The sequence below is a fragment of the Siniperca chuatsi genome, linkage group LG4 (genome assembly GCF_020085105.1).
Source record: "Siniperca chuatsi isolate FFG_IHB_CAS linkage group LG4, ASM2008510v1, whole genome shotgun sequence".
Taxonomy (NCBI): Eukaryota; Metazoa; Chordata; class Actinopteri; order Centrarchiformes; family Sinipercidae; genus Siniperca; species Siniperca chuatsi.
In genome coordinates, this window is record NC_058045.1 from 32883517 (window position 1) to 32899934 (window position 16418).

Genomic DNA, 16418 nt, shown 5'->3' on the forward strand with positions numbered 1-16418 from the left:
GCTGAACCAGGTGTGACGTGGTCGCACCTGGTCCTGGTTTACAGCCGAGCAGCTGAGTCCTGTACAGTCTGCAGTCTGTCAGAGTGTTTAGATTAAGACGAGTGAACAGGCCGTTACAGTAATCGAGGCGTGAGGAGATAAAAGCAGGAACAACAGTTTCTGCATCACTAATGACATATGAACCTTATATTCTTTAAAATAACCTTTCATTTACATGAATTTCTTTAATGAATCTCTAACCTTCTCAAACTTATAGCTCAAATATATATATACATATATATATATATATATACACACACACACAGTGTCTCACAGAAGTGAGTACACCCCTCACATTTTTGTAAATATCTTTTATATGTTTTTCGTGTGACACTGAAGAAATGCCACTTTGCCCCAGTGTAAAGCAGTGAGTGTACGGCTTGTGTAACAGTGTACATTTAACACACAGCCATTAATGTCTAAACCGCTGGCCACAAAAGTGAGGACACCCCGAAGTGAAAATGTCCAAATTGGGCCCAAAGTGTCAATATTTTTACCCTCTCGGGCCTGGAGTTCAGCAGATTTCTCCTTCTTTAGACAATCAAATCAGCTTGAGGAGACCTGAGACTTGAGTAATCCGTCACAGTGAGCATTTGTTATTGTCAAACGAAGCTACACCCTCAGTACTCCGTCACGCTCTCTCTGCCAAACAGCCCGTTTAAACACCAGCGTGCCCGTGTGAGGATCCTGCAGCCTTTTGAGTCCTTTGACTCTGTCTCCGGCCAGAGGAGCAGAGAGGAACTGCAGGAGGAGGCAGCACGTCGGCCTCTGCTTCATTTAAAGTGGCAAGAAGAGGAGTTTCCAAACCGCTCGCTGTTTGTTTTCCCTACAGTTGATCTTCAGGTGCAGAACCGCGCGGCCGAGACGCCTCACTTCACGCGCCGACAGGTACGTTACTCTTTAAAAAAGGTTTTGTTCGCGCTCAGAGGTGTCGCTCTTTGGCACAGAGACACGGTAACTGCTGTGGCAAACACCACCCGGCTGGTATCACTAGGGCCATAAAACAAACGCTGAGACACACTTTTGATCAGAGTGCAGCTTTACATGAGACACAAACGCTCACAGCCTGCCGCCTCGCTGCTTTCACTTCCACTTCACCCTTTTTGTTTTTCACTCTTCAATTCATCCGCGGAGGAACTTCCTCCTCTCGTCTGTCTGCACTAACACATGATGTGTTTATATTATATATATATATATATATATATATACAACACAATATATATATATATATATATTACAACACAATATATATATATATATATTGTGGAAAGTAACTGAGTACATTTACTCAAGAACTGTACTTGACATACTTGTACTTTACTTGAGTATTTCCATTTTATGCTACTTTGAACTTCCACTCCAGAGGAAAATATTGTACTTCAGTACAAAGATCTGACAGCTTCAGTTACTGGTTCCTTTAAACATAATAAACACACGATACGCTGCAGTACTTTACTACTAATCTACCCAGCAGGATGCAAAGTGTGACGGAGTACAACATTAAAACGCTCTGACACGTGTTTGTTAGCTATAAAAGCAGAAGAATATAATATTCTATATAACTCTGTGAAAGGAGCCGTACGGCACAATGAGTGCTTTTACTTGAAGTACATTTTAATACATAATACTTTTACTGAAGTAACGTTTAGAGTCCAGGACTTTTACTTAATGGAGTATTTAACTGTTGTACTTCTACTTTTACTGAAGTAGAGCACGCGAGAGCTTCTTCCCCCGCTGTTGGTGTGTGTTGGTGTTTTTATTACTGTAACTGAAGACTCGTCGGAGGTGAAGCAGAGTCAGTGAGGACCTGAAACAGGATTAAAGGAGTCTTTCTTGATGTGTTGCATGTTGTGGGTCAGCTGTCTGGTGTGACGGCAGAACCAGAGAGGGACCGAAGACCCGAATGAAGACCGGCACGATGGCTCTGGCTCCAGGTTCGGACTCTCAGTCTGTCGTGTGTTTTTACATCTTTATGAACCTGCTGACCCTCAACATGCATCGTCTTCTTCTGCTGCAGCGACACAAAACCTGATGTTACCGTGTGTGTGTGTGTGTGTGTGTGTGTGTGTGTGTGTGATGTGTGTGTGTGTGTGTGTGTGTGTGTGTGCATGATGTGTGTGTGTGTGTGTGTGTGTGTGCATGATGTGTGTGTGTGTGTGTGTGGTGTGTGTGTGTGTGTGCATGATGTGTGTGTGTGTGTGTGTGTGTGCATGGTGTGTGTGTGTGTGTGTGTGTGTGTGTGTGTGTGCATGATGTGTGTGTGTGTGTGTGTGTCTGATGTGATGTGTGTGTGTGTGTGTGTGTGTGTGTGTGTGTGTGCATGATGTGTGTGTGTGTGCATGGTGTGTGTGTGTGTGTGTGTGTGTGTGTGTGTGTGTGCATGATGTGTGTGTGTGTGTGTGTGTCTGATGTGATGTGTGTGTGTGTGTGTGTGTGTGTGTGTGTGTGATGATGTGTGTGTGTGTGTGGTGTGTGTGTGTGTGTGTGTGTGTGTGTGTGTGTGATGTGTGTGTGTGTGTGTGTGTGTGATGTGTGTGTGTGTGTGTGTGTGTGTGTGTGTGTGTGATGTGATGTGCGTGTGTGTGTGTGTGTGTGTGTGTGTGTGTGTGTGTGTGTGTGTGCATGATGTGCATGATGTGTGTGTGTGTGTGTGTGTGTGTGTGTGTGTGTGTGCATGATGTGCATGATGTGTGTGTGTGTGTGTGTGTGTGTGTGTGTGTGTGTGTGTGTGTGTGCAGATGAAGCCCCCAGCTGTTCCAGTTTGACCACTAAGGAGCTGCAGCAGAACTGGAGGGCCGTGAAGCAGAGGGAGCGTCCCGTCCGGCTGCTGTTTGAAATCCCATCGACTCGTATTATTGAGCAGAGTCTGTCCCGACACGTGGTGAGCTGCTGAGACGCACAGCGGGACAGTAACCGAGTTCAGACCTCGAGTTCAGACCTGAGGCTCTCGGTCTTTACTGGAGTGTTTCAGCTGCAGCCCAGCGGCCGACGCCTCTGCGATGGGAACAATTCCCACTTTGTTTTAATCTCATGTTCGTTACACGTTAGCTTGATTCATCCCTAAATCATCGCCGTAACGTTTTGTTGTCTCCGTTTGTTTCCAGGTGTACGAGATCGTGGTGATGCGTTCTGGCAGCTTCGATTCCCGCCGCGTGTCTGTGGAGCGCCGTTACAGCGACTTTTCCCGCTTCCACCACAAACTGCTGGAGGAGTTCAGCGAGGAGCTGGAGGAGGTGCTTCTCCCCCGAAAAGTCTTGACTGGGAATTTCAGCCCTGAAATCATCTCAGAGCGACGTCTCGCTCTCCAGGACTACCTGGCTAAACTGTACGCTGTCCGCTGCGTCCGCCAGTCGCCTCATTTCGCCAAATTCTTCACTGAGCAGGAGCAGAAGCGAGGCCACAGTTTGCTGCGAGCGGGACAGTTTCGGCCGGCCGTGGAGCAGCTGCAGACCGCTTTAGAGATTGAGGAGAAGCTGTTGCCGTGGCAGAAGCCCACCCTGGTCGTACCGACCCTCTCCGCCCTCGCCGTCTGTTACCGGGACCTGGAGGAACCAGAACAGGCGTTTGCGGCCGCTCAGAGAGCTCTGCCCGCGGTAAGACGCTACGGACTGAAACCGCACAGAGCCGCGCTGCTGGAGCTGCTGGTGGACGTGGGTTACCAGCTGGGACGACCTGTGGCCCAGCTACAGGAGGAGCTGACTGTCCTGAGAGACGCTGAGAGGGGGGAGGTGTCCTCCCGCTCTCTGAAGGAGTTAGTGGTCCAGGAGTTCATCTGAGGACGACGGAGGCGATCAGCACACAAACCGGCAAAACGGCGAACTCTGGAGCTGAACCCACTCGGCCTTACTTCGATCGACTGATCGATCGATCGATCGACTGATCGTTGCAGCTCTTGCTGCTACACTACTAACCTGACAAACAGCGCTCACACACAGGAGACCAGAAGCAGCGCCTGCTCGCGAGGCCCAGATCAAACGCATCAGACTCCCAGGCTTTGAGCTGAATCTCTTCTTTCTGTAACTACGCGGATGAGTTTCTGTCTGCCACACCTGTCTGTCTGTCTGTCTGCCACACCTGTCTGCCACACCTGTCTGTCTGCCACACCTGTCTGTCTGCCACACCTGTCTGCCGCACCTGTCTGCCACACACACCTGCTGTCCTACTACACATCATTTATTTCAACATGTGCTGTCTGTCTTAATGTCTGTGGTAATAAAGTGAACCTGCAGAGGAACTAACGTGTCGTTATTTTCAACACAACAGACAAACTGTATTTCAACAAAAACCTCCACCGTTACCCAACATGCTCCACTGTGTGTGTGTGTGTGTGTGTGTGTGTGTGTGTGTGTGTGTGTGTGTGTGTGTGTGTGTGTGTGTGTGTGTGTGTGTGTGTGTGTGTGTGTGTGTGTGTGTGTGTGTGAGTGTGTGTGTGTGAGTGTGAGTGTGTGTGTGTGTGTGACAGGCAGACTGATTGATGACATGCCGGGAACTCTGGGTAAAATGAGCGTTGGGTTTCCCCTGAAGAATAAAACTAATTATAGAAGCATTTGGTCCGAACCGACTCTAACGACTGAAAGACCGAAAGTTGACAAAACAGTCTCACCACATGGTCCATTTAGTAGCTGCTCCGGAGCTTTCGATCGGATCACACAATCTTCCTCAAGTTGAGAGCTTTTCAGCAAGCATGGAGGAGAAGTCCATAACTCATACTCGTACACTCACAAGCAACTCCATCTGCTGAGGAAGATCATGTGATGTGACCGAAAGCTCCAGTCATACACACTCTCCCACACCAATACAACCACTGAAGATCCCAACATGTTTCTAATTTCACTATTCATAAATACATAATCTGGGTTCCTTGAAAATATCACTCACAAGAACAGACAGAACTCTTGTTTGCTAATATAAAGATGAACATCAGCGATCGATTAGCCGGACTGCTAACCGCTAAAAGCTGCTCGACAGTCGACTGCTGCTGCCTGCGTGTGAACAGCCGCTGCGCGTGGTTTCAGCACTTCGGACTCTCGCGTGCTGAGGTTCAGTTTGTCGGCTGTAAACCGGGTAACGATGGCCGGCGACTCCGTGAAACTCTCCAAAAACCTCCTGCGCATGAAGGTGAGCGAAGCAGTCTTTGCTAACAGACCGGGGAAGAGACTAGCCGTGTGCTAGCTAGCTTTAGCTCTCAGTGTACGTCCACGCCACTCCAAATGGCGTTCAGAAATCAGACAATAATTGTTTTCCTGCTTTGTTTGAAAGCGCTAAGTCGTGTCAGACGTCGACTTAAAACATCTGTATGTAAAGTTTGAACCAGTCATTAATTCGGCATGTAATCGAGCTCCCAAATGCTTCTTGAATTTAGCAACGTCAACAAATAACCTCACACTGTCTCCCTCTGTATATTTTAGTGGATGTTGTCGAGGTGTGCTAACCTCTGGTTGATGAGAAGGGATCCACACGAGGCCTACAAATGTCTTTCTCAAGTATTTATATCCCCACAAACAGTACAGATATATCTGGAGACAGCACAGAGACCTCTCCCCGCTATGTCTGAAGCAGTATTTGGTTATATGGCCTGAGCTCCTCCTGGTACACAATACTAAGTAGATGCCTAAGTTCACACTTTCCCATTCCTCTTGATCTTCACAGGCTGCTGCGTCCCACTCTCAGGTGTGATCAGGTGTGATCAGAGCAGGTGGTCAGTGAGGATATGCACTGATCAAACCACCCATATCAGCAGGGCTCCGGCTCCGGCCTGCCAACACATGTGCATACATTTCCTCCCACTCTTTGTCAACCCAAATCACCTCTGTATGTCACCATGGGATTATCACATCCACTGTAGCTTCCCCCACTCTCTCTTATCTGACTGTCAGTCTGTCTGTGGTGCAGAACAGCTGCTGGCCTGAGATGCTGCATGAGTTAGACCTGATCAGAGACAAACATCTGACATACAGGGTGTACGCAGCACAAGCTATCAGTCATAATAACACAACACAAAGTTTTCATCTCCACAATGTATACTACCATAGTATAATTACTATATTACTAAGTTTTGAGTGAGATTCTGTAGATGAGAGGGAAGCGCGTTGTGCTGATTTAAATAGCCACGTTGTGTTTGATGAAGTGAAGTGTGATCTGTTTCCACAGTTCATGCAGAGAGGTCTGGATGCAGAGACGAAGAAGCAGCTGGAAGAAGAGGAGAAGAGAATCATAAGTGATGAACACTGGTATCTGGACCTGCCAGAGCTTAAAGCTAAAGAGTAGGTGTCAAGTTGTACTTTACATAACAGAGAGTGCCTCACCAAACTCCATTCAGAAATCTGGTAGTCAAATGTATATAAATAAATCTGGGAGACTTACACACCTAATAAAACTTTATTGACAGACTTTTTGTGAACAGAATGTTTCACAGGTCATTTCAGCATAAATATAACCCACCAACAAGCAATGAGTCGTATAATGAATCAACTTAATGGCAATCTAAGGAGCTGCAGGAATTTTAATGAAAGTGTTTTGGTGATTAGGTGTATGTAATGTAGCTGGCGTCAGTAAATGACCAGATGTTTGAAAGGGAAACAAACAAGAGCAGCGTGAGTTCTTTTGGACTGTGCTCGAACCAAACGTTGTTCTGAACGGTCACCGGAACATGTTGCACTACAGTACAAAACAGCGGCTCAAGTCTCTTCATTTTCTCCTCTTTCAGGAACTTGATCATAGAGGAGAAGAGTTTTGTTCCCTGTGAAGACCTGAAGTACGGCCGCATGTCGTTCAAGGGCTTTAATCCAGAAGTCGAGGTCTGTCACATCCTCTGCTTCCTCCAGTGCAAAGATTTCTCTGCATAAATGTTACTTTCAGGGACACCACAATATTTGGGAGAATATATCTGGCGAAATATCCAAAATATCAGGAATTAAGAAACATTTTGGTGCAAAGTTTTTCGCTGACAAACGATCTGTCGTGTTGTCGCGCAGCCTTGAACTCCTCATTGTGTTTGTCAGGTTTGCAGTCGAGCCCAGAAAGACAAATTAACAGTGAGATTATGTCCACAGTCGTCTGCACCATTTTGTAACGTTAGAGCCTAGATGTCTTTATGACATGTTAGCCTGTAAATAACGTGAAGATATCAGTGTTTCACTTCATTTAATGGAGGTGATTTTACTCCGATTGTAAAAACGTCTCGTTCGGGTTGTTTCTGAGCGTTCCCGCTAAAACAAACGGAAACTTTTCCTACAGATGGAGTTGCAAAACAAAAAACTCTTAGATGAAAACGCTGTATGTAAAATATAAACGAGACCACGTTTTGTTTAAATGCTGGCCTGTTGACTGTTTTCGTTGTTTTGCAGAAACTGATGGCTTTGATGAATCCGAAGGACGAAGAGGAGAAACGAGCAGAAGAAGAAGAGATCAGCCGGATGCAAACAGACGTCACAGATGAGGAAATGGCTCGGAGGTACAAACATTGGCCACGTGTTTTTAAAAGAAAGGATTTTATTGAGTTTGAGGTTTCCGGCTCGTGAGTGGCAGTTTTGTTTCTAAATCACAGAAGCAGGATGAACAGGTTTGGCCAGCGAGTTCAACTGTCGGTTTCCTTTAGTTTGTTATAACTTGCACATACTATATACAGTGGTGTGAAAGTGTTTGCTCCCTTCCTGATTTCTTTTTTTTTTTTTTGCATGTTTGTCTCACTTAAACGTTTCAGATCATCAAACAAATGTAAATATTAGTCACAGATAACACAAGTAAACACAAAATGCAGTTTTTAAATGAAGGTTGTTATTATTAAGGGAAAACTAAATCCAAACCTACATGGCCCTGTGTGAAAAAGTGATTGCCCCCTAAACCTAATAACTGGTTGCTCCACCCTTAGCAGCAACAACTGCAATCAAGCGTTTGCGATAACTTGCAGTGAGTCTTTTACAGCGCTGTGGAGGAGTTTCGGCCCACTCATCTGGACTCGTCGGTCCACAGACGTCCTCTGGACAAAAGCTGAACTTTTTGGAAGGTGTGTGTCCCATTACATCTGGTGTAAAAGTAACACCGCATTTCAGAAAAAGAACATCATACCAGCAGTAAAATATGGTGGTGGTAGTGTGATGGTCTGGGGCTGTTTTGCTGCTTCAGGACCTGGAAGACTTGCTGTGATAAATGGAACCAGGAATTCTGCCGTCTACCAAAAACTCCTGAAGGAGAACGTCCGGCCATCTGTTCGTGACCTCAAGCTGAAGCAAACTTGGGTTCTGCAGCAGGACAATGATCCAAAACACACCAGCAAGTCCACCTCTGAATGGCTGAAGAAGAACAAAATGAAGACTTTGGAGCGGCCTAGTCAGAGTCCTGACCTGAATCCTATTGAGATGCTGTGGCATGACCTTAAAAAGGCAGTTCATGCTAGAAAACCCTCCAATGTGGCTGAATTACAACAGTTCAGCAAAGATGAGTCGGCCAAAACTCCTCCACAGCGCTGTAAAAGACTCACTGCAAGTTATCGCAAACGCTTGATTGCAGTTGTTGCTGCTAAGGGTGGAGCAACCAGTTATTAGGTTTAGGGGGCAATCACTTTTTCACACAGGGCCATGTAGGTTTGGATTTAGTTTCCCCTTAATAACAACAACCTTCATTTAAAAACTGCATTTTGTGTTTACTTGTGTTATCTTTGACTAATATTTACATTAGTTTGATGATCTGAAACATTTAAGTGACAAACATGCAAAACAATAAGAACTCAGGAAGGTAAACACTTTTTCACACCACTGTGTGTCTGCATCTGCTGTTAATTTACTGTGAAATGGTAAAAACTTTCCATTATATTGAGACACATCCAAACCTGTTAGTAACAAGATGAAGATCATAGAGACTCGATCTGTTTCTTCTTTTTCAGGTACGAGAGTTTAGTAGGAAGCATGAAGAAGAAGTTTGCAAAGAAGCGCGAGAGAGCGACGATAGAAGAGGACGACGTCAACCACAACGTAGAAACAAACACAAAGAGAGTCTTTCTGAAACCTCAGGACTGAGCCCCCATCTGATGGACTTTAGTGCTTTTATGTCAAAATACTTTTTATTTTTGTTTTTACGTCTGTTTGCAGAAGCTGTCGAGAGCATCGGTGACTGTGGAGCAGATTGTACAGTATTTTAAGGCTGATTGGATGTTATACATCCTGTTTCAGATGCTGAGTTGTGAACAGTGTTTTTACAGCTTCATTAAATGCATAGCTCAGTGTATTCATGTCTGAGGTTTCTTTAAATAGCTGATAAAGCAAAGACGCTTCCTGCTGTTCATCTTGGTGTCTTTCTGAACACACAGAGCGTCCGGCGCGCGGCCGCAGCGACGTTTCATCCAGAGAATAGAGTGAAGTCGGTGAAAACGACGTGTTGATAGTCGTATCGACGACATGGCGGCAACATTACACCTTTCAGTACAGCGTCAGCGTATCTGCAGAATACGTCGCAGTCATGAACCTGCGCTCCTGTGGACAGATTCCCTTCAGCTGTTAACGAGGCTTTCATTGTGTTTATCAAAGGAAAACTCTGTAGAAAGATGGCCGGCAGCAGCGAGCTGCAGCAGGTGGAGGTGTGGCCCAGGCGTAGGAGAAGAAGAGGACACGTTTTAAAGTGGGCAAAGAAAAACTCCATGATGAAACTATATATTTGTAGAAAATGGATCTGAAGTTTGTGTTTTCCCATGAGCCTCAGCTCCTCTGCAGTCCCGCTGGTTCGCAGTCGGTGTGTTTCATGAGGCTCGTGATGATGGTGTCGAACACGGAGGTGGGGCAGCAGCGGTGGAGAAACGGGAGCAGCCATCCCATCTGTCCGGGGGTGTACACAGGTTTGGGGTGGACTGACAGCAGAGCGTGACACATGTCGTCCACCACCGGAGACAGATCCTCCGCAGACTGTTGGGACATTTTGGACAGACTGCTGGGGAGAGACGAGATGTACGCCTCCCCATAATCCTCTCTGGCATCAGAGGAAACAGCTGCGAGCATCTCGTCTCTGAAACGAGTGACGTCGTCGCTGTCCCCGAAGATATCTGAGAGGAAGAAATAGACACATGATCACAACTTGTTTCTGTGGTTCGAACCCAAAAAAGCTGATTTAGTTCAGTTGTAGTGAAACAAGTTTAAAAGCTGAACGTAATCATCAGTAAACCAATGAAATCAGACCTACTTGTTCTGAAGCCCGCAGGTTGAATTAAGGCCACTTTGATGCCCCACACCGATAACTCCAGCCTCATCACTTTGGAGAAAACACTCAGCGCTGCCTTCGAGGCTCCGTAAGCAGCGAACATGGGCATCGGCACCTCACCTGCAGGACGAGCCATCGCTGCTTTAACACTCGCACAAAATGATAAATACGCATAAAAAATGCATTTTTCCTTGACAGAGACGTGGAACTTTTTAGAGAAGAAGTAGTAATGCTGCATGTTAATGAAGACTTACAGAAAGCTGTTTTGTTCGTGAGCCTGTGAGCAGCGCCGATATGGCTGCTTAATAACCTTCAAACGCACAAAGCTGCCAAATTAACATCATTTTCTTGAAGGTCCATGTTGCTTATTGCTCGTCTTTAGGTTTTAAAGACATGGTTCATGTTCATTCATCGTTCATGCTCCCCTCAGGATGAACTGTAATAACTCTGCTGATCCTCTGACTTTCCATCTAGCGCCACCATCAGGTCGACATGTTAACGTGTCCGACACTTTGGTTTCTGACCGAACACCTGCAGAGCTGCTGGCGTTCCCATCAGCCTCAGCTGCACTCTGTGTTCACTGCTAACTAGCTAATGTTAGCATGCTAACAAGTTAAACATGGCAATGAGCATGTTCGCATTTAGCTGATGTTACAGCCTCACATAACTGATGGCATGTAGACTCTCTGTCTTGTTTTGATTTGTTGTTTTTTTAGCAGCTTAATCTCAAATGAGTTTCTCACAGCGCTTGAATGCACCGTCACATAAGAGGTTTCAGAACAATCCTACACGATGACCTCTTGTATCTCCAGCAACATTTGTGCAAGTTGATTTCTGATTTACATGAACTGAAAACCGTGGACGAAGTACTCAGATCTTTTACGTAAAGGCTCTAAAGGTAGCTATCTGGCCGCCGCTGTACACCTTTGCTTTGTCCCGCTGCGCCTGAAACTGAGACCCATCAGTTCCTACTTTATTTCCCTGGCAGCTCCCTGAGCATCCTGGTTTGGCCAGAGAGACAACAGTCTCCCTTTGACGAATTTCTGCATTGGAGCGTGACGAAAGAACCTCAGTCAGCCAGCCGACAGAGTAACCTGCGAATGCCAAGCCGCCAATATACCTGCCGGATCCGCCCCCGGAGTCGGGTGAATTAGCTGACCTCATCCACCCAAGACAGTATTTTGCTACGTTAGTGAGCTAGCAATTTGTCTGCATTAGCAAGCAAGCTAACGTTAGCCAGCTAAAACCACAGTATCACAATATATTTCACATGCTTTGCAGTCACGTTAGCGCCCACAAACGTCACATCCTCTGGATTTTCCCAGAAAAACCGGCCCGAGTGCTTTACAGAGAAATCAGTCCACAGGCAACCGAGAAATTCGGGAACGGTTTAATTTTTTAAGTTACGTTAGAACCCGTTCACACATTGGCAATAAGAAGCTATTAATACGTGTCACAACTACATACAGTACCCCAAATTCTTCAAAATAAGACGGTGTCGTCCCTCATTCGTCCAGGAGTGTTCTATCGTGGAAAAGGTTTCAGTCGTAGTCATCTGGACGCTGTTTTCAGAATCAAGACGTTTGAACGGGGCGTCAAGGAAGCCATTTTTGTGAAAAAAGAAAACCCCTCTTTGAACAGAAATGGTGGTCTGAGATTCAATCTGCCCAAAGTTTACCACAGTGTGTTAACACCGTGGTCAAGCCAATCACATGCTAATCAGGTACTGAACAGTGATGAGGGAGGTGCAGCCAGAAAACAATAGGCCTGATTACTGATTACTGGGCCATCATGGAAACTATTAGGTCAGTTTCAGGTGAAACTAGTTAATCAACAGACACTCAGGTAGACTCCTCCCTGAGGGCGGGGCTTATGTAACACAGAGTAGCTTAAATTTCTGAGTTCTCAGATCATTTTAACAATTGAGAATGACTTCCGGATGGGAGCCGAAACATCTTGATTCTGAAAATAGTGTCCAGACGACTACGACTGAAACCTTTACTACGATACATACAGTACATTTAAGTTAAAGTACCAACAATGTGAAAATACTCCGTCACAAGTAAAAGTCCTGCATTCAAAATGTTAGTAAGGTAAAAGTACTCCAAACTAAATGTACTTACAGTATCATAAGTAATGTTTTATAGTATTGCTGGTGGGTTTTATTATGTATTTTATATTATCGGAGGATTTTTATTGATGCATTCATTTGAACTACTTTACATCCTGTTGGACAGGTTAATCAATAGAAAGACAGACAGACTGCAGTGCAGTGAAAAGTACAACATTGTAGTGGAGTAGAAGTAGAAAGTAGCATGAAAGGAAATACTCAAAGTACAAGTACTGCAGTACCAGTACAGAACTTGAGTAAATGTACTTTACTTTCCAGCACTGACTGAAAGCACAAACTTACTGATTGACCTAAAATCCTCTGTGTGCTTTGGAAAATGGACAGCAGTAATTTATTAGTATACATGCTGATGTGTAGTACTTAAATGAAAACATGGCAGCCATGTTATGAATCATTCAACATGTGTCGGGCGGCTCCTCGCCAGATCTACCTGCCATGCTGGACACGTTGACGATGCGTCCTCTGGACCTCCTCAGCAGAGGGAGGAACACCTGACACATCTTCACAGCAGCCAGGAAGTTCACGGCCATGACGCGGCTGTACACTGCGATCGGGTGGAGCTCTGCGTCCACGGGGCAGTGAAGGATCCCTGCGTTATTCACCAAACCCCACAAACCTGCAGGGACGTGAGACACAAGACAAGAAGAATGTCCTTGTTGGTGCATTCAGCGTCCAAAACGTGAGAGAAGGCGGTCAGACGGCAGTGTTTGTAATGCTCAGTGGGTGCTAGTGTCCGTCCGTCTGTCCTCCACCACTTTAAACAGCTGTTGGATGGATTGTGATGAACTTTGGTTCAAGCAAACAGGTACAAAGTGATTTCATGTGACGGTTTCCTCACATGACAGAAGCCTCAGATTTTACTTTTCAGCATCTTAAAGGGACGGTTGGGGTTCTTTGAAGCGGGGCTGTGTGAGGTGCTTATCGATATACCTGCCGGAGAGGGGGGGCGGCGTGCTGACAGTGAATGGGGATCAACAGTAATACGTATTTTAACCGTTACTTTAGCGTAATACAGCGCGCTGCGTAGGAATACGGAAGTGCCGCAGTTGAGACAATAGTGCCAAAGGAAAGGGCTGCCGGACAGCTCGGTGAGCAGCTGTCAGCGCGCCGCCCCCCCTCGCCTGCAGGTACATCGATAAGCACCTCATACAGCCCCGCTCCAAAGAACCCCATCTGTCCCTTTAAATGAAGTCAGTCCTGTTGGATCTGATTCCAAAGATCTCCACGAGGAGAGTCAGAGTAGAAATCCACCACATGCATGTCAGTTCGACACCACTACCTGTCGCGGACGTAGTGTCGAGTCTTACCTGTGTCAGCCACCTGAGTACAGATGTAGCGGTGTGCTGTCTCTATCTGGGAGCTGTCGGTCACGTCCAGCTGCAGGACCTGCAGGTTTTCAGCTCCTCGTTCTCTCAGCTGCTGAGCTCCAGCTCCGTTCGCATCCAGCACCCCAGCAAACACCTTCGCTCCCATCTCACTGAGCCGCTTCGCCAGGGCCAGACCGAAGCCTGAGTCGCAGCCTTGGAGAGGAACACAAACTGCATGTTCAGCAACAGGAATGGACCTCGTTCCATTCTGCTCAGCTAAACCTCTGAAGGATTCTTTAGCCACGCTAGCAGGACGGCTGTCCGTCCGTCCTCCTGGACGGACTGTGATGAAACGTGCTTCATCGTTCATGCTCCCCTCAGGATGAACTGTAATAACTCTGCTGATCCTCTGACTTTCCATCTAGCGCCACCATCAGGTCGACATTTGTGGTTTTGAGTTAAATGTCTCGACAGCTATCGGACTGTTTGCCATATACAGTGTGTGTGTAGTTCTCTAACATGTGCTGGGATATAGTTCAACACGCGTGCAGAAGACTCTCTTAACAATCACGTGTCCCGTGAACCGACCCGTCACTGCAGTTCTCTCCGAATCCACTCGTTACCCGGCCCGACACGCAGCTGGAAACCTTCACCGCTGTATAAATCTTCCAACACGACACCGAGGTTTAACCGTGATCACACTGAGCTGTGAAAGATTCTGCATCAAGATCACTGCGGCGTTTCGAGACTGAAGGACTGACTTTGTTCTGTTGGATAAATAAGGACGTAAACACAAATGAGGTTTTCCAGATATAGAGAGGAGGCGCAGACCCGCAGTCAGAATGTACCGTTTCTTATTAACGGTGTAGTTTACAGAGTTACAGCCGGCGGTATCCACCAGCAGCGGTTCACTGTCACTCACGTTTCAATACTTAAACAGAGAAAATAAATGTTAGAATATAGATAAACAGAAAATAATTAGCTCAATTTAGAGACCCCCCTCCCAGAATTAGATTTAGAAGTCTCCGGGGGTCCTAGGTGTTCATTAGGGGGTCCGAGACCTCCCGTATAACTAACAGCACTTTTCTCAGCCCTTTGATAAACGGTACAGCTCCCTCCTCCTGTAAACCCGTCTGCAGACGAACAGCCCGACCATTTACAGAAGACAGACACGTTTAATCAGCAAGTCAGATTTCTTTTTGGACGAAGATGAAATCGATTTGTTGTCGTGGATTCGAAGCGTCGGTGCGACGAGTGTAATGTTTGAGAGCAGCGTTTCCAGCCTGCGAGCAGGTTGTTAAACACTCACTAATAAGAGAAATCACCTTTGAATGCGTGCGACACCAACAGTCCAGGGTCAGTGTTGCTCTACAGCGCCACTAGTGGTCAGAAACTCCACAGGGCCCCTTTAAGCCTGATGTTTAACTCTAAATAGTATAAAGTGTGTGCTGTGCTCTTTAAACTCATCTCCCTGTGAGTAGAGTCCAGGTGCTGCTCTCACAGGTAAGCAGCTCGTACGAGGAGATAAGACAGGAGATTAAACGTGTTGCATGAAAACCGGCTGTAGTTTTCCTGTTTTTCCCGTCTGTGCAGCTGCTGTTCAGCGAGACAGAGATGGAAACAATGTCTGCAGATAACAGATCGCAGATCTGCATTATTCTCCAGGAGCTGAACACTCAGAGGAAAGTTCAGCGCTCTGAACCCGACTCGAGTGTGAAATATTTAATCCTTTTTCAAAATGGGAGATGTGTGTGTGTGTGTATATATATGTGTGTGTGTGTGTATATATGTGTGTGTTGTTTATCGTGTGTGTGTGTGTATATATAAATGTGTGTGTGGTTGTGTGTGTCAGTCTGACCTGTAATCAGCACAGCTCTGCTCTGCGCCGGCAGCAGCTCAACTCTCCTCTCGGTCACCCGGATCAGGATGAAGCTGCAGCTGAGCAGGGCCGCCGCACAGACAGCCGGAGGAACAGTAACATACAGAGCGGCCCCCCCGAGGGCCCCGAGGGCCCCGAGGGCGGCAGGCCAGCATCCAGAACCACAGCCCTCTTTAAGCTTCCGCAGCACCGTGACGACGTACACGGCTGCAGCGACGACACAGAAACAGACTTCCATCCTCTAACAGTCTGACAGGAATCAGTGTTTGTCGAGCTCACCTGTGCGTCCTACCTACAGTCCCGCCCTCTCTGACTCACCTGCACACAGGTATGCTTTGTGAAGCCTGTTCCTCAGCTGCACGGAGGCCCGAGAGGATCACTTTGTCGTTGTGACATGTGACTGTCAGGTCCTCCTCCTGCTCTCTGAGCGACACGCTGATGATAAAGATTTTCTTGTTTCCTGCCTTTTAAAGACTCTTTAAACCTTTATTTCTAATAATGATCATTCTCAGCTCTTTGCTTTTACAATGGCTGCATAGGAAAATAAAAAGATAAACTAAAAGATGCAAAATGAGCAAGTGAGCAAGATTTAGACGTCCTGCTGCAGGTCTGAAGACTGAATGTCAGCCACCGTTACACACACACACAATACCAATATATAAACTGAGGAATAGCAATAAATACAAACTAAGGAATTGGCTCCTACAATAATAAAACTTTATGTATAAAGCACATGTCATAAAAGCTGCAAAGAAATGCGCTTCAAAAACACGACAAAACAAAGACTGATGCAAGAAACAGGAACATTAAAACAGCCGACTGATCCAGATTCTGTTCAGCTGTGATTCACGGACGTTACTTCCTCTTCGCAGGTTTA

The 16418-nt window shown here is 46.3% G+C and overlaps 3 protein-coding genes across 4 annotated transcripts; 2 read left to right on the top strand and 1 right to left on the bottom strand.

The window, feature by feature from the left end:
• The first annotated feature begins 305 nt into the window (after positions 1-305).
• On the top strand, positions 306-4137 carry snx20 (sorting nexin 20). 2 transcript variants are annotated; one of them, XM_044194073.1, is made up of 4 exons: positions 306-927; positions 1899-1973; positions 2778-2920; positions 3144-4137. In XM_044194073.1, the coding sequence occupies exons 2-4, from the start codon at positions 1943-1945 to the stop codon at positions 3813-3815; spliced, it is 846 nt and encodes a 281-aa protein (XP_044050008.1). In that variant the 5' UTR covers positions 306-927; positions 1899-1942; the 3' UTR covers positions 3816-4137. The 2 variants fall into 2 exon arrangements, with proteins under 2 accessions (XP_044050008.1, XP_044050009.1); XM_044194074.1 differs by lacking the exon at positions 306-927 and having other exon boundaries at positions 1341-1973; positions 3144-4090.
• An 849-nt stretch (positions 4138-4986) lies between these two features.
• On the top strand, positions 4987-9261 carry mphosph6 (M-phase phosphoprotein 6). The gene is made up of 5 exons (XM_044194075.1): positions 4987-5157; positions 6190-6302; positions 6746-6836; positions 7386-7492; positions 8921-9261. The coding sequence occupies exons 1-5, from the start codon at positions 5110-5112 to the stop codon at positions 9051-9053; spliced, it is 492 nt and encodes a 163-aa protein (XP_044050010.1). The 5' UTR covers positions 4987-5109; the 3' UTR covers positions 9054-9261.
• Positions 6399-16167, bottom strand: hsd17b2 (hydroxysteroid (17-beta) dehydrogenase 2). The gene is made up of 5 exons (XM_044194072.1): positions 15521-16167; positions 13663-13875; positions 12786-12971; positions 10207-10344; positions 6399-10069 (listed from the first exon to the last, which is right to left on the bottom strand). The coding sequence occupies exons 1-5, from the start codon at positions 15777-15779 to the stop codon at positions 9729-9731; spliced, it is 1137 nt and encodes a 378-aa protein (XP_044050007.1). The 5' UTR covers positions 15780-16167; the 3' UTR covers positions 6399-9728.
• Between the last annotated feature and the right edge of the window lie 251 nt (positions 16168-16418).